A 27,998-nucleotide genomic window follows, 5' to 3' on the forward strand; every position below is an offset into this window, starting at 1 on the left:
CATTATATGCATTGGGATGTATTCTTTATTACATTTTCTATTGTTTTGTGTCCTGAGGACATCAATTTACTACTTGAAATAATTTCCAAATGTTCATTTTGATTAAAATATACTGAAGAAGTTATGCAAAAAGAAGTGAGGAATAAATAAAAAAGATCTATGGCCTTCTAAGAACAAATCGCTATATATTTTTAACTTGCCAATATTTAATCGGGTTAACACCATTCTGTAACGAATCTGCTTTAAACTTATACAATTTAACTTTCAACTTTCCTGCCTTACGCATATAACTCATGTATGTATGTGCAATTCGATTCCTTTCAGGGAACTTGATTGATTATATCTTATAGGCTAATGAAAACTATAACTACTCTTGCATGTAGAAATATATAAGACTCTTCGAATATTTTTTTTACAAATCTTCGTCTTCCTCGTCGTCGCCCCACTCACTTATGAGAGTGCGAATATGATCGCCACCGGCTTCTTCCTTTTTCTTTCCATCGTCATCTTTCTCCGCTTTCTTTTCTGTCTCTAACTCCTCTTCAGTTTCCTTCTTATCGGATTCAGTTATGTCTTCAGGCGACCCAGATTTTTTTGTCTCATTTTCAGAGTTAGCTTTGTCTTTTTGGTTAGATTTTGTTGTACTCTTTGATGCTTTGTTGGCCTCTTCTTCTTCTTCACGTGCGGCCTCCTGTTCTTTTGGCTCAGTTTTTCCTTCCGGCTCAATTGTGTCTTCTGAATTTTCGTGGATTACCGCATCTTCGGCAGCCTTATCTACATTTTCCTTTGGAACCTCAGATGCAACGCTTGCTTCGGTGGTGGGTTTACATGCAGCTGTTACCGTTTCGAAAATTACTTCATGTTCGTCATCTGCCGGTTTCTCTTTGTCACTTTTGTTATCTTCCTTTGTTACGTTTGGAGCAGGTTCCGTCGACTTTTTCTCTTCTTCTTTATCTGGATTCTCTTCGTTCTCATCTTCCTCATCGTCACTCCAATCGCCAGCAAGAAGTTTTAGCTTTTCTTTTGCTTTTTCTATCTTCTCGTTGTCATCTTCTTTCTTCTCTTCAGGCTCATCGGTCTTTTCCGGCTGCTTCTCTACTTCGTCAACAGTTTTGTTTTTCTGAAAAAGAAAACAAAACAATTTTGATATTTTTGCCATTAGCATTTCGTTTAGCCTAAAATGAAAAGATTTGGAAGATTTTTCATTGCAGATCAAAATTATTTTCACTTAAGTGGTTATATCAGTTTGGAATTTTGATTCTCCATTTTTTTTATTGGCTTAAAATACCCTAAAACATCCCTAGACTCATAATTAATAGCAACCTTGTTTTTATACAAGAATACACAAAGTGTAAAGTTCAAAAGATGGCACCTACAATTCAATATCAATTCCTAATTTTCCCTCTGCCCCTCCAATTGTTCCGGTTCCAACAGATGGTGCATGCATGGGCTGTTAGCGTAAAGGTAGCAGTCAAAATTAATTGCAAACGCATGGAAACACTTCAACGTTTGCTCGAAAATTAAGTGATCTGATGAGTTATGGCTTTAGGGTATTCTCCCATCTTAGTATCTTTTTTTCCACAGAGAGCTCAATTAATACTTTTTGAAACGTGTTTCTAATATTGCGTGAAACATAGGGAAGTGAGTGCTCAAAACGTATATCCTAAAAAATGACACAGGATCGTTCTCAGAACCCTTCCAACCGAAAAATCTGACAAAATCTAGGTCTCAAAATACATTACGTCCTGATATATTACCAGAGAATTTAGAAATTTAACCGAAAAAAACTAAGCCGATATTCCGACTTGGCGATTAAAAAAACACTTTAACAGTAGGTTGCCTCCTTAAGTGTCAATTTGATGGCAAAGTACCATTACTGGGAGGACTGAATCCAGTTCTTACAATGCCTTCCGATTCTCGTGTCCCCAAACATCTGTTTGGTAGAAGATATGAAGTTACCCTGAAGCGTAGAGAGGACTGGGAAGACCCAGAGGAATGCGTGGCGGGATATACGGAAGTCTTCTACACCGATGGCTCAAAAATAGAAGAGGGTTCTGGAGCCGGAGTCTACCTCTCCAATAAAAACGAGAAGTGAGCTTTTCCTTTGGGACAATATGCAACGGTTTTTCAAGCCGAAGTTTATGTAATCCTAAGGGTGGCAAACTGGGTGATTGACGAGCGGTTGAAGGGCAGGCGCATCGCAATCTGCAGTGACAGTCAAGCTGCATTGAGGGCATTGAGCAGTATTTTGATCACCTCGAAAATCGTTCAGGAATGCAGAAACCGTTTGAACTCTGTCTAGATTCAATACGGTGGAACTACTCTGGGTACCTGGTCACTGTGGCATAGAGGGAAATGAAATTTCGGACGCTTTAGCGAAAGAGGGGTCAACCTCCCCTATGCGGGGACCGGAGCCAGCAATTGGAATATCAGTAGCATTGGCTAAATCTGTTTTAAAAAACTGGGAAGAAGTTTCCCATAATGACAGGTGGCAGAGCCTAAATGCTGCTCGACACACCAAACTTTTCCTGCCAGAACCGAACATACGTACCGCAAAGTTTATCCTGTCGAAAAGCAGAAGGACTTGCAGGTGTATTGTGGGCATTCTGACTGGCCATAATTCACTAGCTGGGCATATGTTCAGAATAGGAATTACCGAAGATGATACGTGTCCCTCCTGTAATGTGGAAGCGGAATCCACGGAGCATTTCCTATGTGAATGCCCCGTCTATGAACGCATCAGACATCAGATCTTTGGTGCCGATGTTCTCCAGTTGCGACGGGTAGCATCACATCCACTAACGGAAATCCTGCGATACGTTAACGAATCCGGAATATTCCGTTAGGCGGGGGAGGCGAGTACAATGGGCCAACACGGCCTGAGTGCTCAGAAGCTGTAGCTTCTCCCCGCCCGAGAAAGCCTGTCAAGATTTGATTGAAACTTACTTTATAGAAAAAGGATTAAGTCATTCGCATGTAGATTGGGAGGTAATAAAATCTGAAAAAGGACTAGCATCGAAAGTGAAGTTGATTAGATTCGATATTTCTAGAAAAACATTTGGAAGTCCATCGGGACCGCAACCGGCTAAACCGGGAATAGGAAGTACACAAGATGAAATATAATATATCGGAAATCGGGGTAAATGTAGGGACGGAAGTAAACACAGTGGAAAAATGATCACAAGGAAACTTGCAAATTGATAGAGTCTAACTAGACGTCATATCAGAAATTTAACATTAGTAAAGTAAGGACCGCAAATTGCGAAAACCATTCCAGCGAACTTTCAATAATAATCGTTGGCGCAACAATCCAATTGAATCATGGATTTGAAGTGTGTTAGAGAACTTAATTTAAAACCGTAACGGTACACTACACTACCCCCTCGGAGGCAATGTGGCCAGCATTGCGTTCGTACGAGATTATTACTCTTATTTGACTCAGGACTAATTGACAGCTGAGTCGACTGGTATCCGTCATCCAATCACGATAACAAATCCCTCTACCACCAGTGAGATTTGAATAGTGAACTTCTGTTACGATAGCCTAGCGCTCTAACTACTTAGCCATCCGGAAAATAGTAGCTACATATATGGAGTAAACCAAGACTTTACATGTGTTTTTTGAGGAACCAGAGGTTTATAGACCAGGTGTAGTATATTTTATAGTTAATAATCACATTTCAATTTTCCGAGCCGACCCCGTTTGTGAACGGGACAAAGGCTGAAGAAAAAGAAAGAAAGAATCACATTTCAATTTTCAAATGCGTTTTTCTCAAAATCGCATGTGGAAAATCGGGTTTTCACGACATATTCAGAACAGGCGTTTTCCGAGATGCTATGTATTATGCCTCGCGGTTGGCTAGTGAACGGAAGGGTAGAGTGATGAGGGAATACAACCGAAAACTCACCCAGTCCGATAATTGATTCCGTAAAGCTATGAGGGAATCGTATAGAAAATTTTGCGACGGACGTGAGAAAGGAGCCGACTTCTAATGAAAGAATAAAAGTAAATCCATAACGGGACTAAAAAAGAGTCTGGAAATTGGTGAACTCAATTGTAACTTTACGGAATGTAAGAGTGTAATGGCAAGCTCGTCTGAATCCTACAATTCATCAACCCCAGACAGAATCTACTACGTTCTTCTTATGCAAGGCATTCTATTTTTTGAATAGCATTATTAAAAATATAAAGAGCCAGTCTTGCACATACACTGCACCAGATCTGAGGCAAGGATTATGGGTTAATTCGTTTAATTTCCTTTCTTGCCAAAACTTTGGAGAAGTTGGTGATGAATACATGAGGGAGAGGTCTTATCCTCTGCAATCGATCAGTATGTTTATCGATCGGGGAAATTTTTCGAGAGAGTTTTCCACCAGTCCGTAATGAGAATAACAACAGCATTCAACACAAAATGAATTCTATCGTCGTTCTATTAGACACAGAAGAGGGTTTCGATAATCTAGGTGGAGCATAAAAAAAAGAAGGCTATATGTAGACTACTTCGATCGTTGCTGTAAAGTACCCTGTGTCAAGCACGTACGTCTTTATACGCCGGAGGTAATACTACCGACTTCTCTGATCCCCATCAGTTTCCACTGATCGTCCAGACTTACCGCTTGCACTCAGATCCAAACAGATTATATTTACTTCCATCAAACCACAGAACTCAATGCCAGAACTCTAAAATTTTATAGGACTTTCTTTCCCAAAGGTAAGCTGCTTTCTCCGTTCTTTTTGAAGATAGAATAGCTTTCTCCTGATTGTAAGGATATGAGTTTTTGCTACTCAAAATACCCTGCGAATGTTCTTAGTATGAACCCGTTTGCTCCTGCATGTAGCAACTATGTCCACTAATGTTGTTATGCTTTTGAACGGATTTTTATGCAAATTAAGAACAACGTTTGTCGTCCTTGAAATTTTCGCAATTGCTGACTCCAGTTCATCTTCATTCTAACAGGTTATTTTATAATTTTTATGTGATAATCGACACGGTACGAAATTCTTTAAGTCCACCCAATTACTGGCCTATGCTGACGATATCGACATCATGGGAAGAACCACCCGAGACGTACAAACTGCCTTCATTAAGATCGAGCAGGCGGCGCGAGATCTTGGGCTGCACATCAATGGAGGCAAAACAAAGTATATGGTGGCAACGTCAGCACCGGAAACCAACCAACCAACAACATCAAACCGCACTGGTCAAACAGGAAGAATAAGGATAGGAGAATATAACTTTGAGACCGTTGATAATTTCTCCTATCTAGGGTCGAAAATCACAACCAATAACAGCTACGATGATGAAATCCGCGCACGGTTGTTGTCAGCCAACAGTCTATTTCAGCTTACAAAAACTGTTCCGCTCAAAACGTCACCATAGGGTCAAAGCTCTTACTGTACAAGACAATGATCTTGCCAGTCCTCATGTATTCCTCGGAAAGTTGGGTTCTTAGCAAGACAAATTGCGAACTCTTCGCCGCGTTCGAGAGAAGAATCCTCCGAAGAATTTTTGGCCCCCTACATGAGGATGGACGATTCCGTAGCCTACATAACGACGAAATCTATGAGCGATACCATGACCGTCCGGTTGTGGATAAAATCCGGCCCAATAGGTTACGGTGGGCGGGTCACTTAATCCGTATGGATGAGGATGATCCCACCCGGAAAGTCTATAAGGGCAATATCTATGGTAGAAAAAGAAGACGAGGCAGACCCTGCCTGAGATGGAGCGATGGCGTAGGTCAGGACGCCAGACAATTTATAGGGATAACGAATTGGTGGACCTCGGCGCAAAACCGGGATGTCTGGAGTTCCTTATTGAGGCAGGCCTAGACCGAATACCGGTTGTTGTGCCGTTGATGATGATGAATCGACATTTACTCAAAGCCCTACTTTGTTGTGGAAATGGAAAGGAAAGCGAATAACAATCTGCGAAGCGGCACATGCAAACTGGGATCGATAGGTATATTTTTGTGACGAAAAGAAAGCGGAGCCCCCAATTAGTAAATGACAAAAAAGTGCATAAAAATGAAGGCATTAGCAGTGGAAATAGGTTTGTTTTGCTTGGCAACCATGATGGAACCACCAAAGTACAAGCCGCCACCGATATATCATTGGGAAATATTCACCCAAAATCTCGTATTAAATTGGAGAAGTTGACGGATAAAAATGCGTTCGAAATGCTTCTCAAACACCAATGGTAACAACATACAAAGTAAAATTGAAATTTACAACGAAAACAATTTTAGAACAGTCATGTTGAATTCCAAAGGCAAGAAAACAATACTTATACCTTACACCTATCAACTGATAAGTGTTGTTTAGTTGTACTGAAGGGCATTGAATCAGGGATGACATCCAAAAAGTATTAGAAGTCGAAGCATTCAAGGCTGATTCGGTATACAATATAATTAACTGGGATAAAATTGTGTAGCCCCTATACCGTGTCGCACTGAAACCAGACCAGAAGAAGCTAAAATAGGGCGAGACTCATTATCTAGAATCTAGAACTTGAAATATCTCCTCTATTGTAAAATTCTGGTTGAAGGACCTCATAAGAGGAATGGACCCATCCATGAATTTGGCCATGCAAAAGCATGGTGCAAACTAAATCTGCGGAGGTTTACACAATACAGCTGCCTGCACTAAAAAGGAGCACACTGCCAAATGTTGCAGTAACTGCGGTGGACTACATACTGCTAACTACAGAGGTTGTTCAGTGTACTAGTCACGTCAGCAACCCATTAATAGACATGAAATAACCAAATCGTCTTTCAGAACTGTGCAGATGCCAGTCGCAACAGCTAACAATCAGCCCGCCGTTAGCTATGCAACTGTTCTTAAGTTTACTTCCCAAGGTCAAGCACCAGGAAACCCCGCTTCGCAAAGTTTGGGGAGGCTTCTTGTAGAGTTGAGGCAAACTATGATACACATCATGTTCTAGAAGATTATGCGTAACCAATCACAAATTTTACATGTCATCTGTCACTGGAATACATCAGTCAACACAAACTTGAACTGTACCGATTTTTAATCGACAATTATATAGATATTTTGTTGATCTCCAAAAGCAATTTTCAAAAAAAGAATCACTTCCAGAGGCAAGGATATACATTTTACGACACCAAGCACCCAGACGGCAAGCTTTACGGTGGAACTAGAATTCTAATCAAATCCCGGCTCAAATACTTCGTTCTGAACTGCAATGAATACCTTCACGCTTCATCTATTCGCCTAACCGAATCTAACGACAAAATCACCTTTTCTGCCGCATATTGCCCTCCAATGTTTAAAATTACGGCACAACAGTTAACTGATTTCTTTAGCGCTCTTAGAAAGACATTTTTAGCGGCTGGGGACTGTAATGCCAAGCACACCCACTGGTGGTCAAGAACAATTTCTTCCAAAGGCAGACAACTGTGCTCGATGTTATTTCTTCAGGGCAGCCTAAGTATTGGCTCATTGACCTGTGCAGAATTCCTGATTTTATTGATTTTGGGGTTACAAAAAACACCCTTCGAGATTAGATTTGCGCTACCCCCAACTTTGACTTATCTTCAAATCACTCTCCTGTTATAATCACTATCACGGGCAAAGTAAATAATTTAAACAGGCCCGACACTAATAAAAAAGAGTACAAACTTGTTGAAGTATAATAAATACCTCAGCGTTCATCTTTACACAGGAGTAAATGAAATTTGAGGCTGAAGTAAGATTGTTAGACCAGCAGCATACTCCCAAACTACAATTTTTATTTTACAGTGTTTATATATTTCGGGAGCAACTTACCCCCTTCATCAGTACAAATATATATATACTGTAAAATAAAAATTGTAGTTTGGAGTAAGCTACTGGTCTATCAAGTTTAGACTTTACTACAAATAGAAGACAATATCTAACCTCTCTGAAGTGGGAGCTCGCAAAACCCATCAAGAAGCTAAAAAATGCTATAAAAGCAGAAATAGAAACTGACTTCCAGCACATCACGAGCAGACTCAGTTCCTATCACAGCAACGGCTACTCTTCCTGGTGGCAATCAGCTACCATTAAAGATTAATGGAAACTGGACGAGGTTTGATGCCGATAAAAGAGCAGTGTTTGCGACTTATCTGAAGGGCGATTTTCAACCAAATTTCTCGGGCAGTAGTCTACTTTTACCCAGATTACCCCGTTAGGCCAGTAAGCGGGTTTTGCTTAAGAACGAAAAACGCCCCCAACTGCGTACTGTAGAAAGTCAATCCAAAGAAGGCTCCTAGCCTTGACAACATTATCGGCAAATTGGTCAAAGAGTTACCTACCTAAGCCTATCAAGTATCTCACCCAGTTATTCAATAGGATTATTCAGCTCGGTTACTTCTCACGGAACTGGAAAACATCGCTGATTACAATGATGCCCAATGCCGGTAAGGAGTTAACGCTAGTAGGTTCATATCGGCCAACCAGTTTGCTAGCCATAGTGTCAAATTTTTTGCATATTACGATAGAGCACATTCATAGAATTGTGGCGGAAATCAGCCGAGCATTAAAGGAGTGCGGTGTTCCGGGACGTGGCAAAGGCATTTGGCATAACGCTAACCATGGCGTACCGCAAGGAGGCCTACTAAGAACGATTCCGTACCTTATCTACACATCAGACAGGCCAATTAGCTATAATATACAGTCTGCTACATAAGAGCATGGTCACTGTTAAATAATAACAATTGATTTTTCGAAAATTCGCAAATTTGTTGATAATTTGGTCGTCAATACTCAATGCAAATATCTCAGTAGCAAGTCCAATCTCTTGCATTGTCAATTATGGCCTGGCACCGTCGGGGCATACTTTCCACTAGTTTTTCTGCATGTTCTACCGGAAAAGACCTCCAAATTTTCCGAATTTGTCGAGAAAGTTCATCTAAATTACATTGCTTGCATCTGCGAAGCTGCATTTTCATCAGAGCCCACACATTTTCCATGGGATTTGCATCCGGTGACTGAGATGGCCAATCTAAAGTGACAACTCCGTTTTGCGCCTTCCACTCGCTACACGCTCGACTCCGATGTTTCGGATCGTTGTCCTCTTGAAGGATCCAGCTGTCATTTTTCTTGATATACCATTGCTTAGCAGATGGTAACAAAGCCTTTTGATATATTTTATTCATTTTTTCGGCATTTAAATTCTCGGTAAATAAGAACAAAGTATCGAAACCTTTGTTTGAAAAGCACCCCCAAACATGGACCTTGACGGGGTGTTTAACAGTCCGTTGAAGCATCCTACTGGTGGAGGTTGTCCAGGCGTGTTTGATGCTCGGAAATGCCCAGAAGGAGGATTCATCAGAAAAAATTACGTTGCTCCAATCGCGGTCCAAGTTTTCCTTCGCCTATTCCACTCGTTTTTCAACGTGTTTTGCACTCAACATTGATTTTTCCAAAGTACTGCGATATTTCATTTTATTGGCAAGCAAGTGCCTGCGAATCGTTGTGTAAGATTTGTCAACACCTTTTGCTTTCAATTTCACAGCAGCTCCACGTAAAGTCAAAGTTGGATCTTTCGAGAACAATGCGAGAATCTTTATTTCGTCTTTTTTTGAGACTTTGCTTGCACTTCCGCGATCAGGAAAATCATCAACATTACCGACCTTTTTATAGCGATTTATCCACTTGCTAACGAACTGCTTCGACTTTCCCATATATTTCGCAGCAGCAGATTGCGTTAATTTGGGTCCTTTTTCATGCTAACAGAAAAGTTGCCTCAAAGCGAGAGGCGTAAACAGCACTCATTTCGAAAAACCACTTAATTGAAGACTAAATTTGACAGAGAGCTGACTTTTTACAAAAAGCATGAAGGACTGAGGTGCCCTCTATGTCATAGAAAAAGAAACAGGACGCTCTGATTTTTTATCGACGTGTAACAGTGACCACGCTCTTATGTAACAGACTAGTCACATCTGGATTTGCGGATGATACTTTTTTTCTGTCCACTTATGTCGAATCTCGATTAATATCTTGCGCCCTACACCGGAATTTAAATCGGATCGAGGAATGGTTGAGCATTTGAAAAATCAAAGTCAATCAGTCGAAATGCACCCATATTACATTCACGCTCCTTCGAGAAACCCTCCAATCAACTTAAATGGAACCCAAATTCCCCAATTTAATGGTACCTGAGATTGCACGTGAACAGACAGCTTAGGTGGAAAAGGCATGATCATTAAAGCAAGGAGTCTACACTGGCTTTTAAACAAGTGTTTTATGCTTAAATTGGAGTACAGAGTCTTTTTGTACAAGACAGTCATAAAGCTTATCTGGATCTGGGATCCAGTTAAGGTGTTCTGCGAGAATATCTTATATAGAGCTATTGCAATCCAGAAATCTGCTTACAATTACGGAGGCGCCTTGGTCTGTGAATAATAACCTTAATCTTCAGATACCCACAGTCTTGAGTGAGATTGCAGCTAATATCAACAAATGCATGTACGAGCTGACAACTCGTCCTAACAGTTTGGCAAAGGATCTTTTGCGGAAGTCCAAAACTCGACGACTCAAAAAATTTTAAAATTTTTGAAAGAAGGATCCAATAATATTGATATTTGATGAGAACATGACGTTCCCTTAGCTTCTAACAATCATATATACCACGATCTTCGGAAAGAGGCATGTTAAATACCCCAGTTTTAAGATTTGATTACTTAATGTGAGTTTCATTTTCTGTAAATGAAAGATTCATTAATAAAAGAAATTAAATTACTTAGAAATAGAATATTCCTGACACAGTGTGGTTCAGATCTGATTCGTCGTGTAAATGGGTCTTGAAATACAGCGAACAGTCTAAATCCTATCGTCTTTTACAATAGAAGAGTGCAACTGCTTCATACTGGAAGCATCCTATTTTCCGTTTCTCAACTTGCATTTTAAGGCGACTATGGTTTGGTGGTCATATCATACTTCTAAAGGGCTTGCGAAACAGAAAGTGCGGACCGTTCGTGCCGCAGTCCATCGCGGACAGGTGATGTCAAACAGCACGCTGTTTATATCGGACTAGTTTTATTCGAAAAGTGGTTGAATATACACCGCTGCGAATTTCGTTTCCATGATGATGTCCGATTAAGAAGAACTTCTACTTTTTCGGTATCCATTCTTCCTGTCCGTCGCGAACTCTGCAATTTGTCACAACGTGCCCGCAGTCCTCCGCGATAAACCGCTTGCTGTTTGCCAGGATGGTGCAATATTTCATAATACACAGTTTGCGATGGACAGCAGTCCGCTTTCAGTTTGGCGAGCCCTTTAATCCTATGCAAGTGACAAGCTTACTAAAGCTTGACAGGCACAAAATCGAACACAAACACCCATTATTGTAACCAAGATTCAAACCAGGAATGCAAAATTCAGAGGATTAAATTAAATATCGATAGCTACCCTACCAACGCAATGTATATAATGAATCGAATCCATATAGGCACGGTACGTACCAAAAACTATTTTCCCCTAGCCCATTTAGCCTTTTCCATCATTCTGTCATGATACGACTACTTTCAAAATTATATTTAATGCGAAGAAACAAATTCTTAGATATCACTGAAAGGAAAACAACTAATTAAAACTTACCACTTCTACATCGTTTTCAATTTTTCCATTTTCTCCTTCAGGTTCAATGGATTCATCTTCCTTGGCTTTTTCTTGTGTTTCTTCGCTAGATGCTGGCAACTCATCTTGCCAATCCATTTGTTCTGCGCTTTCAGCGGTTGGCTTTTCTTCCTCATTACAGGGTTTCGCTTCACCATCGTATGCAGCAAGCAAGCTTTCATCGACTGGTTCTTCGGTTTCATCTTTCCGCAATTCTTCAGCATCCCCATCGGCATCCGTGCCACTAGTGAAAGATTCTTGATTCAACACCATCACTACACCTCCTTGTGGTTGACTCCCAAGCTGCGATATGATTTCGTCACGTTGTTCGGGTGTTAACTCCATGATTTGTCCATCAGCATTTACAAATTTCGGCTCTTGAGAAGATGTGCTTGTACTGATGAAATCCGTTTCTTCTAAATATTGAATCTCTTGGCTGTCCGCGGAATCGATTAGTCCAAGGCTTGCTGCTATTCCAGTAGCCACTGTACTTAATGCTTCGGTGCCTAGTTTACTTGCTGCTTCCTTAATTCCTGGCTGTGGAGATATTGTAATATTTGAAAGAATCTTGATCTTATCATCATTTTGTTCAGAACTATAAAATGTGCTCTCCTCGTCGTCTGTGTAATCAATAAGTCCATCTTTCTGAGCTTGCGATTTATGCTGAGTTTGCATATGAGTGAAGAGCTCATTCTCATCTTTGAATACTTCGTCGCAGTACATGCATTGCTGTTGATAAGCTTTGTCCGCATGCTCATCCTTCAAATGCTGTTCGAAACTAGCTTTATCTAGGAAGATTGATGGACAGTAAGAGCACACTGGGAAATCGTAACCCACTGGAGGTTCTATATCATGTTGCACTCTCAAATGGTGATGTAGTTCGGTATCATTGCGAGAACGCCATCCGCAGTGTTCACAAAGGCGTGCGTCAATTTTCTCTTTGTGTGTGTTAACCAGATGGCGACGGAAACCGCGATATGATGGGATACTTATTGGTCGACCATTCACACCGCATCTTAAGCATAGCCATGGACCTGTAGCGAGAATTATCAACAAATTTAAAATTAAGCATTAATTAAAATTATTTCAATTGTCTTAATCATTTTTATTCTATTATTCGACTCCATTTCATTATAAATGAGTAATCTTCCACATTTCAAAATTAAATCCGCAAATATTTTTTTTTTAATATTTTCCTCAAAAACTTGAATCTTGAAGAAACTTGAAAAATTATATGAATGTCAACTTCAACGTTTGAACATCTCTCTTTAATATATTCAGAATGTAAGGAGGGAAGTTTATGAAGGTAGTTGAATTTATTTTCAAACTATTCTTGCTTTTGACGTTATTCAAAAATTCTTCACTAACCTGTCGTGTTCTCCGCACCCATTGCTATGAGCGAATGCATTGTTTTACTGTCGATTCGACGTGGTGCTGGATTCGTTGCAACTGGAATCTTTTGGGTTGCAATTACGGCGGACGTGGACCTGGGTTGGGGTGGCTGCTGTTGAGATTGGGCAGATGCAGTAGCTGGAGCTTGTGTTTGGGGTGTTCGCTGAATTAGCAGCGATGTTGATGATTTCTGTGGTGAAATTTGAGTGTTTACTGTTTTTGAAATTGTGACGCCGTATGGTTGTCGTTGAGAAACAGTTTGTCCCTCCGTGTTAGTGGACTGCTGCGTGTCTGGTTCCTGCTTGATGACAATGCTTTGTTGTTGATTAGGTGATGTTGAAGATTTCGCCATGATTTTCAGTTTTATGTTTTTGTTGTTTTTCACCAGATGGGGATACTTTTTCAACACTTCACTTATGATTTTGGCATGATTCACGTTTGATCCAACTGTATCCTTCACGACAATAGTTGGCTTTTGATCCTTCTCTATTTTAACGGCTGCAGGAGCAGGTGCTTTTTTCAAAGCTCTTTGAACGTTCGCAGGTGGAACGTAATCTTCATCGTCATCGTCATGATGGAATTCATCATCCAAGGTATCGTCATATTCGTTATCATCATCATATTCGGCGGTTATTTGTTTTCGCATCCGTTGCTGCTCCGCATACTCTTTTACGTCTTGGATATTTGGTTTCTTTTCTGGTGGCGAATCAAGTGAAGAAACTGAGGTTAAAGGTCGCTTGATGCCGGTGTAGCTCTTCCTTAGCTGTTCAAACGTTGAGCTGGTATCGTGAGTAGGAATCATGTTATCATAATCCTCAATGTCGTCTTTACAGGCTTGGTTGGCAGTTATAAGGGGCTTACTTTCGTAAGAGATTGAGTCAAACTGTTCAAATGAATCGGGCGGTAAAGTCGTCTCATCACTGCATTCGAATCGAGATGGCCCTTTTACGGGAGTTCTGCTGTGTGCATATTTTGCCACTAGAGTAGCTGGTTCTGCGACTCCCGGAGTATAATAAGAGGTCGATGGCGTGACAGGTTTGATTTGAAGAGTTTTCAATTGATGTGAGCTGACAGGTACTACTCTACGGTCTCCAGCCGTTGATTGCGTCAAGTAAGTCCTAGCAACTCGCATTGGTTGTGGTGGTGGAGCTGGCCGCCTGATTGGAAAACTTCTCGGTGCACGCTTCGGAGCCTGAAACGTGAGAAACTTCTTCTTATTGAAAAACGTGTTAACATTTTTCATTTACCTGAGATCGCGAGGTGTCCACCGTACGTTTATGAGCTTCCAATAATTTCAAGAGAACTGTCATATTCATGTCCCGAGCGGTTTTCAGGAGACGTCCATACATGTCAATCTCGAATTCCAAAGTCCCTGTATACATGAAATTAACTATGGGGACAATGACATCGGCCTGAAGACCCGGTGGCATGATGACTATATCGTCGATAACATCACATGTTTGTTCAAGTGCATTGAAATAATCGGTACATGCACTTAAGACCAAACGATGCACCTTCAGTTGCGAATTGTCGTTGAATTGCAATGTCAGATCGCAATAGTCTGTCTTGTTAAAGAAATTTTGCAATTTCTGCAGGAAGAACACTCCCCAGTTGTCGACTTTAACAGATTTCACTTCCCTCATTTTGCTCGCTTAGCTAAGTCACCTAAAATAAGAAGAAATATCCACTTTAGTTTTAATTGGGGACATATTAATTGAGCCGCATCTTAAGGTAGCTTAATTTCTTTGATTAACGCGGAGAATTCTTCAAACTTGGAAAACAACGACGGAAATTATGGATTTTACAGCTGAAATAAGGAAACACACACATCTATATCGCATTACTCACAAATGGTAGATGCTACCTATTACCACCAGCAATCGAAGTAATCTATTGCGGTAGCAATAAACACTTATGTGGAGCTAGCATATCAGCCACGCTTAAGGCTAATGCCTACTTCAAACAACAAGCAGATTAAATGTATGTGATTGTGTCAGAAGAATGTCTGTTTGTCAGACGCATATAATAAAAAGAATTTTGGAGGACATATGAGAACTACGAAATCCCAAGCATACAGTGAGTTGCATTGATTTGAGTGGAGTTTAAGGGGCTTCCTCTAAATGCAAAATGAGAATATGTGGTCAAACAGTTCAAACTCAAGGAAATTTTCCTATGTGACCCTCAATACTATTTCAACCTCTATTTAGAATTTTTTTGGGAATAAAAATTAATGTAATCTTTTCAATATTTTTATATATTATCACTGGGGTCCTGGATTATGATATTTGATTTTTAAGGTTTTGTGTAAAACAAAACCTTATTAAAATCGATTCAATGTCTGTCTGTCTGTCTGTCACACGCACTTTTCTCCAAAACGGCTAAACCGATCCGAAAGAAATTTGGTGGGCAGATGGGAGCTATGAAATCTCACGCATACAGTGAGTAGCATAAATTTGAGTGGAGTTTAAAGGGGGGCTCCCCATACATGCAAAGGGGGGATTCAACAATTTTTTTTCACTGGATATAGTTGTGTGGGGTATCAAATGAAAGGTACTGATTTGTACTTTCCGAAACTGACATTAGTTTTGGCATAAATTGCAAAGTGCGTGAGTAAGGAGTCAAAATGTACGCACTTGAAGTGAGACAGGACTCATTTTCGGAAACTGCCCAACCTAAAAATTCGAAAAAAATCAGGGTGGTGCGCCTAGATGAAATCTAGGCCTCAAAATATGTCCCATTCCGATATCTGCTCAAATAAACTTACTAATAGTATATTATCAACTTTTAGAAATTGACTAAAAAACTCTCCTTAGACTCATCCTAGATGTACCAAATTTTGCACCGACATAGAGGATAGTCTCGTGCATACACATGCCAAGTTCCATGAAAATCAAACTATTAGTGTCGAAGTTATAGAAATTCAAACTTATCAATTTCGTGCTAATTAACAGCATCCTAAGCCATACAAATAAGATGCTGACGTCATAATTAACGAGAATAATTGAAATTCGAGTGAAATGTTAAAATTCCATTCAAGAAGAATCTAATTCCCCCTAGCCCTTTTTTTATATTTGATGTTGGTTAAATTGTTGGCATTTGCTAATAATATTAAACTCAGGCTGTGAGGCGTATGAGGTTGACCATTATCAACATAGGGCTTTCCATCAAATGATTTATTTAAATCGCTTTCTAGAAAATAGAGGGCAATGCAATTTTTAGCTATATTACACGGAGCTGTCGTGCACTCGTCGCTTGAATTGTTGAATTCTCGTTAGTGTGAATTACGTGACCACACCATCGAAAACGCCTCTCTTGCAGTTTTTCCACGATCGGTGCAAACCCGTTCGATCGCGGATATTCTCATTTCAGACGTAATCAAAACGTGTCACGCCACCATTGCATTACCGCAAGACGCCGTTCATTGACCTTTATAGTCGGCCAATACTCAGAACTATAGAGAGCGAGAGATTTGATATGTCGAGCGCAAAGAACACCAGTTGGGAAATGCCATTTCATCCAGGTTGCGTTAATGTGTGAAATAATTTCATTACGCAGTTCTCCATTGGCAGATAGCATTGACTCGAGATATTTAAATCGCTGAATTCTGTCCATGGGAGTAACCTGTCCCTCGAGATATTTAAATCGCTGAGTTTTGGCAATGTCGGTAACCTGCCCTTCGAGATATTTAAATCGCTCAGTTCTGGCAATGGCAGTAACCTGCCCAAAACTCAACGATTTCAATATCTCGGGTCAATGCTATAAGCCAATGGAGAACTACGTTATGCTCCTCACATAGGGAAACACAAAACCTTTTATACCTGAAGCGTCAAGCTTCCGGTTTCCCGACTTGTTATAATTTAATGATCATTTGTATTTGTTTTTTTTTGTGATCAAAATAGGCTCTGCTGAAGAAAATTGAATGATTGGTGGGAAAAATATCTAGATTTGTAGTAAACTGACTCCAAAAATTTGAACGTTTTCTGATTCTGTATACTTGCCTCTATATACGAACCAAGATTATAACTTTACTAAAAATTGAACTGGCGACATTGGCGGTGGTGAAACCAAATCTTCAAAAAGAAATTATTAAAGAAAATACATAATTCGGGTTCGGACCAGAACTACTGATGTGTAGAAAAAACGGGTCGGGAAACTGGACGCTTCAGGTATGAAAGGTTTTGTGTTTCCCTATGTGACCAGCATAATGCAGTTGGTATGGTTCTGAATGTTGGCTTTTGTATTGCGTTGGACTAGTGGCGTGACATGTTTTCATCACATGCGATATGAAGGTATCCACAATCGATATGGGGTGGCACCGATCGTGGAAAAACTGCGAGAGAGACGTCTTCGATGGAATGGTCAGGTAATTCGAGTTAACGTTCACTTGCCAAGATTGGTCTGAACATCGAAATCGATGGTAAGTGACAAAAAGGCTGGCCGAGACAACGGTGGCTTGATACGCTGGATGGGGATTTAAAAACTTCGCGATTACATCCAGAACAAGCAATTTGATAAAATAAAAAAGCGAAACCGATCACGACTAGCCGGCCCTGCTCGTGAACGGGATAAAGGCTGAGGAAAAAGAAGAAGATGTGAGGAGGATGTGTGCAACATAGTTAAAAACTAAATCGCCCTCTATTTTTTAGAAAACGATTTAAATATATAATTTGATGGAAAGTACTGCATTGGTTATAGTCAATCTCATACGCTTCACACTCGTGGTTTCATATTATTAGCAATTTGGAAGAACTTAACCTACCACACGTACGGAAAGTACTAATTAAGACTTTTTATTTGGTACCACATGACTATATTCGATGGAAAAAAATTTACATCTACCCTTTACATGTATGGGGAACCCCCCTTTAAACTGCACGTAAATTTATGTCACTGTATATGGGATTTCATAGTTCCCATATGTGGACCAAATTTCGTGCGGATCGGTTTAGCGGTTTTGGAGAAAAGTGCGTGTGACAGACAGACAGAAAATGAATCGATTTTAATAAGGTTTTGTTTTACACAAAACCTTAAAAATGTGTACAAATTACAGCCTGATCGGAATAGAATTTTAGTTGTACTTCTTACCAGTTGAAAAAATGTGGTTTCGAGAAAAACGCGTTTAATTTTTTGGTTTTGTAGTCATGTCAACATGTCGCGTGCCCTTCTATTTGATGTAACTTGGTAAGTATTTTTAATTCAAGCATATCCTCCTTTCAAAACATATATAAAAGAAAAAAAATCGATTTATGGAGACCGTCACATAGGAAAATTTCCTTAAAGGGGGCAACATTTATTTTCTGGAACTGCCCAAACCAAACATCCGAAAAAAATCCAGGTTGACGCATCTGTATGAGTTTTAGGGCTCAAGCTAGATCCCATCCCGACAAAGTTAACAATAGTATATTACTATAATTTTTAGTAGTTGCCTGCAAGTCCCTCCTTAACTTCGTCATAGAATCATGAAATTTTGCAAGACTATAAACTAATATAAAGCATGATCCTACCAAGTTTGGTGGAAATCGCATTAGTTCTAACCAATTTATAATAGGTCAAAATTTTCGTTTCACTGAAAATTCAAAGACTGAAAAGTGAATATTCTGACATAATATGTGCATATACATTACGGGTTAGGCACTAATGGGACAAATGTCCACTCAAATATTTTTATATAAGAAATACACAAAACCTTTCGTAGTTGAAGAATTTAGCTTCAAGTTTCCCAACTTATTTTATATCTGCTTTAGCAACCGAATCTCTGTATACCTGCAAAACAATACTTAATTCTTACTGTGAGACCAGCGAGGGTGGATCATATCGATTTGAACTATTACCGATGCAGTAGTTTCAAACAAAAGAACAGTTGTGTGGTTCTTGAAAAATAGTAAATTATTAATTATGCACAAGTGGAATTGTTCTGTTCAAAGTTCCCAAATAAAAAAAAACACAAAACCTTCGGCCAATGTAAATAGTGGGAATTAAAAAGTGAAAATTTGTGATAAAAGTGACTTTTGCATTATTGGACGACCTATTTGAGAGCAGCTATTATCAGTAACGGAAGATAAAAAGTATATGAGTGTGAAGAAAAAAACGAAAATTTAGGATATTTTGAAACAGGCAAAACCAACACCAAGAAAAATTCATGAAAAATTGAACGATATTATGGCACACAGTAGCCGAGCACGCAGTCGTGAGAAATGCAATCGTGAACAGACTATCGTTTAGAAATATCATTTCAAAATTACAATTAAGAACAATAGGGAGCCTGCTGCTCATACGGTTTTGCAAAAAAGCCAAAATTAACAGCGGCAATGTGTGAAAAACGCAGATTACGGCATATAGGCCAAAAAATCCCACCGTTTCCCTTGCCAAGACACTGATTAGGAGACATATGACAGTGGAACTGATATTATTCTTCTGCAAGGCTTATCAATATGGAGAATTTTGTGAAACGACACTCCATAAACTGGGTTCGAAGATTGAGGCCGAAATATACAAACAGGCTACTACAGAAGTAGACATTTATTGTTGGTGCTTCATCATACTGTGTTCGAATGGCTCAAATGGTTAGACTGTTGGGCTATCGTAGCGGAAGGTCGCGGTTCAAATCTTACTGGCGGGAGAGGGATTAATTATCGTGATTGGATGTCGGACACCGGTCGACTCAGCTGTGAATGAGTACCTGAGAAGAATCAGGGTAATAATCTCGGGCGAGCGCAATGCTGACCACATTGCCTCCTACAGTGTAATGTAGTGTAGTGCTCTAACACACTTCGAGGCCCTGATCCAATATGGATTGTTGCGCCAACGGCTATTATTGTTATTTCGGTTTTGGGCTTTGTAGGTTACTTACAAGCTCCGTCCCTTGGATGTGTTCCGTTTGTTACCTTGTGGTGCCCCATACACCATCCACATAATCTCTCTGCTGCTATTGTCTTCTCTTTTATTTCTGTCCATTTTCATTTACCGTGTTTCATTAGCATTATCTTCACACTTAATGTTGTACAAATCATATGCTCGACAAACACACACATCTATAACGACTGGGATGTGAACTCAGTGCGACGAGATAGGGATGCTAGCGCTCTACTCCTCAATCATTGCGCCTTCCCCCTCCCTTGCTGAAATCAAATTGCCTAAGGGATGGGGCGCGAATAATCTTCACTGTTAAGACATGTTTGCACCAATAGCGCATCCCAATTGGATCAGCTTCAACTTTTCGTATCTCTCGTTGGCTAGTCCCATGCCCAACTGCGTAAAACCTAAAAAAAATCTCCCGAAGCATGTTATCGAAGTATTGAATTCTCTCAAAATACGACTTGCTCATAAAATCCCGTATGGATTGGCCACTCATGTTGCTGACCCATATATCACTGTTAAGATTCTTGTCCGGTCGCATCGGAAAAGAGGGACGACTTGACCCGTGACGTAGATAAAAGCAGTTTTGATAGTGTCCTAGGGCATTCAAATCACGGTCACAATATCACCTTTATGAAGCCTATACTGAAGTGCCTATAGATTCTCCCTTAAGTTGAAGAAAGCGGTAAGTCTGGGGGCACTTTCCCAGAAAGATCGTAGTTGTTAGGTTAGTTCTTATTCGAGATCCAGTTGATTTTTCAATAGTAAGAAAGATTCGAAGTTTGCAGGTTGCTAGCGGCAATTATTTGTTAATTAATATGCAGGATATTTTCAAGCCGAAGTGCCTTATAGAGATCACTATGATTTTTTCAGGATTTTTAGTCAGCAATTTTCGCCTCTTATAATTAATGACTGCTCCGCAATTCCTGTGCTCCCTCCCTTTACAATTGATGTCGAAATTCAGTTTCAACCGTTTCACCAAAATTCATGTCAATATCTGTAACCGTTTCTGAGAAAAGTACGTGTGTCAAACAGAAAATGAATCGCTTTTAATAAGGTTTTGCTTTCCAAAGAACCTTTGAAACGACAAATATAAATGGTACAATCATTTATACATGAAATATTTGATTTTTTGTTTGGTTTTTTTTATAATAATCTTTGCCAAAAGAATCCATATTGGATTAGGGCCTGGCTTTTTGCTTCGACTAAAAACCGAGGTCCCTATCATAAGACGAATTTCCGCTAACAAGTGTACATCCACTCAGATCCAAAGTTTAGAAAACAAATAAAATTTGGAAGCCTAGTTTAACCAACTTAGAAAGCATTCTTCAAAAGAGGGCTCAAGTGGAATCACTGCTACTTTTTTTCTTCACTTTTTGACTTTTTGGTCAACAAAAATAAAGTACAAATTTTCTTTCGCCCCCTTGAAAATATACTATTTTTGCCCAAAATCCGATTCAAAATTGTTTCTTTAACAAAAGTCTCTAAACCCAACAATTGATGCTTATTTATTGATTTCCTTACTCATAAACAATATGCAGAGATTTATTAGAGATCAGCGAAAATGCTGGCAAAATAGGTTAACGCGCAATCGGCTCAACTCAACAACAGCTTAGTATGTATCTATTACATTGGCCGACAATTTTCTTTTAAATAGTAAATTAATGTTTTTTGGTACGATTTCATGTAGGAGGAACATCCAACCCATTTTCGACAATTAGCATTGCATTAGAAAGAAAACTAAAATATCTTTCAAACAATGTATTTTTTGAGATCTGAAAGTAGCCAAGTTATAGGGCACCAAAGTTCAAGTTTTCAAATTTTGCCTTCTTGCTTGCTGGGCACTTTCAAAAAGTTGTGTCAGCACTTACAGAATTTCCAATCCTACCATCAATATAGTGTCTTGACAATTTATTGAAAAAACCTCAGTTTGAGCGTATAGTGCGTGAAATTACAACTGTATGTGCGTTCTCCACTTACAGCGGAAAGGAACACGATAATTGCTCAAGGCATGAGCACCGAAGACTGTCCATCTATCATCATTGGTGATGATCACAGCTCATATTGGGGGGACCCTCCGGACGCCAGGAACGTCGTTGTAAATCTCTCAATTTTATCCACAGACTCCAAGGCCAATTCCGACTAGGCTCAGGTGTCGGGTCATAAATGCAAACAAACGGCTTCTGGCAACTCGGGCACCGAAGCACTGGCCAGCAAAAATCGATACCACCTCCCCGCGGACAATGAATTCGTTTCCTCTCTTCAATATTTTTGTACGATTTGACTGTCATTGGGTCTAGTTATGAGGAGTATAGATAAAAGTGCACCAATTAAGTCCGGCTTAACTACCCTACCACACACCGCTTAATTAAGGTCTCTAAATTAGGAGGCCACTCTTACACCATTAAGGAGGAGAGAAAGCCAACACTGATACTTAGAGGAATCTCCCCTCACGACTATAATGCTGACGACATAGCAGCGGAAATCAAGGACTCCACCCAGGTTACCCGGTTCGTTTCTCGAGGATCTTCACCCCGTGGTTACGAGCTAACGATACCAATTTAAGCTTCTTTCGTGTAGCTCTCAATTCCGTTCCCTTCTGTATCAGCGGATCAACTGAGAGAATTCACGTATCTACAAATTGCGCCTACAGCCCCACACGCCTTTAGGTATTGCCTTCATTTGACTGTCCAAGACAACGCCGACACGGAGTCAGCGGCACTCCTTGCTTAAATCTTGGCCAACTCAAACTCAACGATAAAAGGGTGAACATGGAAGGGTCCTTCCTATGTTCTTTTTCATCCCACCTGCCCAGCCGACATTGTCAGGATTGGCCCGTTTGACCCCCTCTTTACTTCCCAAGAAGAAGTTGATATTGCAATCATTTGATCTAACAAAATAAAAAATCATCGAGTCCTGGAGGTATCTCCAAATTTATCCTAAGGAAGTGCGCGCCCACTTCAGTGAACATCTTCCCATTCACTTCAAAAACTGCCTCAATAACGGGCATTTCCCTATAAGTCTGCTGATACCTATTCCTAAGAATGGTTGTTTTGGCGACTTCAAGGTATTAGTCCCATCTCTTCTATCTAATATTGGAAAAATTTTCGAACGCATGTTAGTAATTCATCTCTTTAGGCAATAATCCTCTATCTTTCGAATAAATCAATTCGGCTTCGAAAACCTCAGGTCCACTGAACAGGCAACCCTTTATCTGCAAGACTGCATCCTCAATCACTTGGAAAACATACAATGCACTGAAGCCTGCGCCTTAGACTTTGAAAGTCTGTCTGGAATGAGGGTGTGATCGTCAAGCCATTTAGAATACTTGTGGATTTCCTCTCCACGCTTTGACGGACTTCGCTTCCCTGTAGACTTAGCAGTTCCACAAATCTCCATCCTAACTTTCTCCTCCTAACTTTTTACCATCTTTCTCCACGATATACCCCTGCCTCCCGTAAATTTATCCCCCAACGCCAAAGATAGCCCAGGCTACGCCACGCCCGTCCTCTTCCCCGACGATAAAAACCCTCCGGTCATAGTATATTTCAGTGGGTGGGACCTAATCGTTAATTCTCATAAGTATAAGGTCTTTTGCTTCAGAAACCCCAGCGGGAAGTGTTACAGATGCACAGCGCAAGAAAGTAAAAAACAACTACTTCACTCTGACACCAAAATCAAAGATTAAATACCTGGGAATCTCTCTCAACAACAAACTTAAATGCAACCACAATGTCAGATCGTATAAAAGTTTCTAAGGCTTCAGTTGTCTTAAAAAACTACCTCTCCCCTCGGGCCCTGTTCCCTGCTGCTAAAACCCTTGTTGGACCAATTCTGACCTATGGTTTCCCAGCATGGCCTACCATGTCCCCCAACGTAGCTGAACCCCTTCAACGCTTCGAAACAACCATCCTTAGGAAGTGCATCGCATACAGAAGGCCGAATCTAAAATTCCACAAAAAATCTCTCTTCTATCCCCTTTCTGGTACTTGTCCCATTATTCCGCATATGATCAAACTGTTATAGGTCGGTCAGATTGAAAAAGTGGCTGTTCCGCCGTAATCCACTGACAAGAAAACTTGTTACACATAACGTCTCGTTGGGCGAGTGGAGGTACTACGTGTTAGGGCTGGCCCTCCTCTCGGACAATAATTGTCTTCTCAATCATCACGCTTCCCCTCCCTATCCTTTTATCAAAGGCCTCCATACACACTTTCACAGAGGCTAACCGCATTTGGCCAATGCTCCCGCAGGTGTTGGTTTTCCTATTTCGTTTCATATTGCTTAGTATCGATTAAAGTAGTTCTGTTGACATCACTTAGCTGGTATAGTATGAGACCTCTTTTGTTAACCTCTTCCTTGAATTAAGGCCACTCGTTCCACTAACGAGGCTCTCCAATCCACGTTTCCTGCATGCCTCAATCTTCTACATCCCTTCCTACTTTTGGCCCTTGCCCTTGTACGCACTCAAATTGAATGAAAGGTAGCTCTTCCTCGGGATGCTAGCACCAATAAGAAAGGACTGCGCTTTACTCTAATCCTATCGCTCAATCCCGTCCATCGGTGCCTAAAAATCCTCATCTTCTCGTATAGAGATACGGAGTACTGTTTTGTGTTCATTAATTATTTAGTTGTAAGTTCTGAATTATCCTTAAGTTTAAACATGTAATATGTCAGATGAGCAATGACATTTAACACATTTCTACTATATGTCTTGTTATCGGTAACGCCGGATATTCAAGTGGATAAATGTGAATCTGGCAGGTCCTTCTTTGGAAACAAATGGCAAAGAACATTGGAAACTGAGAGTCAATAGAGTGGAGAATCTGAAGTAAGAAATCGCACTTGATGAGTCAGGACGCACTGAATGATCTAGTCAGCTATTTCTATTTGTCGAAATCGAAAGCAGAAGTCCTTATATCTTGACTGCAGCAGTATGGGTATTTCTCGTCTGATACAAAAGTTATGTACTATTGGAACCGAAGCAAGGAACTGAAAAAGTTTTTTGTTGCGGTACCCAATTACTACTACTGTTCCGATATCCCCGATCTTTTTTCTTTTTGCACTCCGGCAACAATATTCTTCAGTATAATGACGCCTTTTTATTAATGGAGGCAAAAATAGTTTGAAGGCTATCTTACTCCATAAAGAGATATATGGAAACGCAGGGGATGTGAAGGGAAGTTACGAATCGATGGAAACCACGGTGGAGTACATCCATTACGAGCAACACGATTGGAAAATTGTCGGAAATCTCAAATAGTGTCCATACTATTGGGGCGGCATTACAAAGTATCCATGCTTCCAACACTACAATCGACGTACTTGGCTGCTACGAGACGAATTTCGCTAAAAATTTACCAGCTGATGGACCAGCGATGTTATATCTGAAGCAGAAATTTAAAATTTCACCTACCAAAGTTGAATGTGGCATTTTCGCTGGGCCTCAAATCAGGGCGCTGTATAAAGGCAATGCATTCAGGAGTTGTTTGCTTCAACTTGAATTTAAAGCAGGGGAAGAATGTAGGGATGTTGTTCATCATTTTTTGGGGAAGCAGAAGGTCGGGGTATGGGAAATGTCAACGCATTGGTAGAGAAATACAAAGAAGTTGGTAAGCATCAGTTCCTCCCACTTGAAGATGAAAGTGAAAAAAAAGAGATGAAGTTTAAGTCGAAGTTCCTTCTAAAATACCGGGACCGACAATACGGAGATGCAGCAATTAAAGCGATTTATCAAAAATTAATCACCATTAAGAAAGCAAAAGCTGCATTTATGAAACTGAATAAGAATAATAATCATTAGCGCAATAATCCACATTTGATCAGGGCGTTGAAGTGTGTTAGAGCATTTCATTCTAGACCGTAAAGGTACACTACAGTACGCTGTAGGAAGCAATATTGTCAGCATTGCGCTCGCCCGAAATTATTACCCTAATTTGACTCAGGTACTTATTCACAACTACGATAATTAATCCCTCTGCCACCAGTGAGATTTAAACCGCGACCTTCCATTGCGACAGCCCATCGATGTATAACCACTTGAGCCATCCGGACAAGAAGCAAAGAAGAAAATTTTAAAATTAATAAAAATTAAAAAATTATTTCGTGTACTTAATTAAGAAGAATTGCCATTTTTCAGCCCATTTTAGTCCGGCTAAGCTCGAAATTTTCGTTAATTTTGTATTCTATCGATCCAAAAAATAAAACTATATTCTTTCATTTTTTCTTGGTTCGAAAAACAAATTTCGAAGCGGAACACTTTGCGATATTAGAGCGACATTATAATCAACTCTTAACCGATAGCTGGGAAAATTAGGAGAAGGCAGTAGGTTGGGACTATAGGTACCTCAGATTCAATCGACACAATTCTGCTCTGACGGGTAAAAATAGAGCCATTTTTAAAACAATGGCTTGACAACGACCAGCCATTCCTATTTGATCCGAAAGCAAACATCTATGCTAAAGAAAATTAGTGAGTATATGGTGACATTGTCGAAGCATAACTCATCACGATTTGTTGAAGTCCTCAGCAGTTGCAGAGTGAAAAGCAGCCTGCACTCGTCGATCACAGAAACGTCATCCTTTTACTCGATAATGCGAGATGACATGTTGGTAGAATCACCCAGGAAAAAATGCTTCAGCTTGGATGGTTGTTAATCCACACCCACACTTGCTATTCTGTTCTTTACAAACCTCTCTGGGGCTGCCGAAAACCTCTTTCAATGCAAGCCAACTAAATTTAACAAGGAATTGGTAAGCTTCCAGCAAGATTGGAGAAGGTTATACATAATAATGGTGAATATATAATAAATTAATACAATTTTGTTATCTAAAGAAACAAAATAAATGCCTTATTAAAAAATGGAAGTTACTCGACTAATATTCATATAAATATGTATATGGCGAATTGAACAGAAATGTTTCTAAACAAAGCCATGTTCCTTAATAAGAATTCAGAAGCTAAGCCAATTATAAAAGGAAAGGATAATCCCAAGATCGCAAATTGATCCGCAGCATTGTTTTTGCTGAAGAAAGGAAGACACGCACTCAATGCAAAACTGACCTGGTCTCAGTTGAAAGAGTGCCTTCGATCCTAATTAGAGAAAGGTTGTAGATGGATCAATTCTTCAGAAAAATTGGGTCTGGGAGACGGTGTATGGTACGGGTAAGGCCGCGAAAGTCTTCCAATTCGCTCAGACATGTTGAGCCGACAATTATTCTCCAACCTCCATTCCAACGAAATCCCCCTAAGTGACTTATTACCATATGTTACCTTCATAAAGCAGTTTTCTCACAATTAGTAAATGTTTACGTTTCGGATGGGAGAGTACACATAGGGGATTGTCGTCTGCCAAGAGGTCATTGAATGGCGTCTGTGAATGACCTATAGACTCAACTGGAAATTCTCCAGTTACCGCCATTTCTGGTACTAACGAAACTTACGGACCCCACACGCATCGGTACCCGTCCATAAACAATGCGAAACCGTACAGTCGACGAACGCACTTTCCATGCCGTCTGACAGCTGCCATTCCGGAACATCAACAAATTTGCGTCATTCACGGGCACAATGTCATTCAGTCTTTCGAGGCTCCTTGTATTGATTCCAGCCATAATTTAGGCGCCATACTTCCAGGGCGCAAACTGGTTGACACTACCCGCACGCCAGAGCAATCCGCAAAGTGAAAACTGTGCACGCAATCACGTCACTCCACGCAATTTGGTAAGTTACGCCATGACCAAGGCATCCAGGAAAATCGACCAGAACATGCACTCACCATAAAATCAGCTCGTGGAAAACATAAAATAATCTCCCGGTGGCGGCGAAAGGGTTCCCTCTTAATTTACACTGCGTTCTTCACGTCACGGGAACGCTTCACGCACGACCGCGATTTGATCGCAGGATTCTCGCCCGAAATTTGAAAATAAATGCACGTTACGGAAACTTGGGAACTTTGCGCTGTTGATCGTCACGACGCGGTTCTTCTCAAAAATGTTTTCTGAAGACAATTTCACGACACCAAACGCTTTTTGAGTCTCGGTTAAGAAATTCTCAAAGTCAGATTTCCAAGTCTGCGAACCTTCTTGTGTTGGGCTACGCTTTTGCCTTGCTCGTTTCTCCTTCTCTTCCAACCAAAATGGCGACTCG

General features: G+C 40.2%; 1 protein-coding gene across 4 annotated transcripts; it reads right to left on the minus strand.

The window, feature by feature from the left end:
- Nucleotides 1-7: 7 nt before the first annotated feature.
- LOC119658891 (centrosome-associated zinc finger protein CP190) lies at nucleotides 8-27,998 on the minus strand. 4 transcript variants are annotated; one of them, XM_038066694.1, is made up of 5 exons: nucleotides 27,628-27,998; nucleotides 14,242-14,659; nucleotides 12,971-14,177; nucleotides 11,585-12,636; nucleotides 8-1,120 (listed from the first exon to the last, which is right to left on the minus strand). In XM_038066694.1, exons 2-5 carry the CDS (start codon nucleotides 14,635-14,637, stop codon nucleotides 413-415), a joined length of 3,363 nt encoding a protein of 1,120 aa, XP_037922622.1. In that variant the 5' UTR covers nucleotides 14,638-14,659; nucleotides 27,628-27,998; the 3' UTR covers nucleotides 8-412. The 4 variants fall into 4 exon arrangements, with proteins under 4 accessions (XP_037922622.1, XP_037922619.1, XP_037922621.1 ...); XM_038066691.1 differs by having other exon boundaries at nucleotides 12,971-14,186; XM_038066693.1 differs by lacking the exon at nucleotides 27,628-27,998 and adding an exon at nucleotides 27,293-27,587 and having other exon boundaries at nucleotides 12,971-14,186.

This window comes from Hermetia illucens, chromosome 6 (assembly GCF_905115235.1).
Source record: "Hermetia illucens chromosome 6, iHerIll2.2.curated.20191125, whole genome shotgun sequence".
NCBI lineage: Eukaryota > Metazoa > Arthropoda > Insecta > Diptera > Stratiomyidae > Hermetia > Hermetia illucens.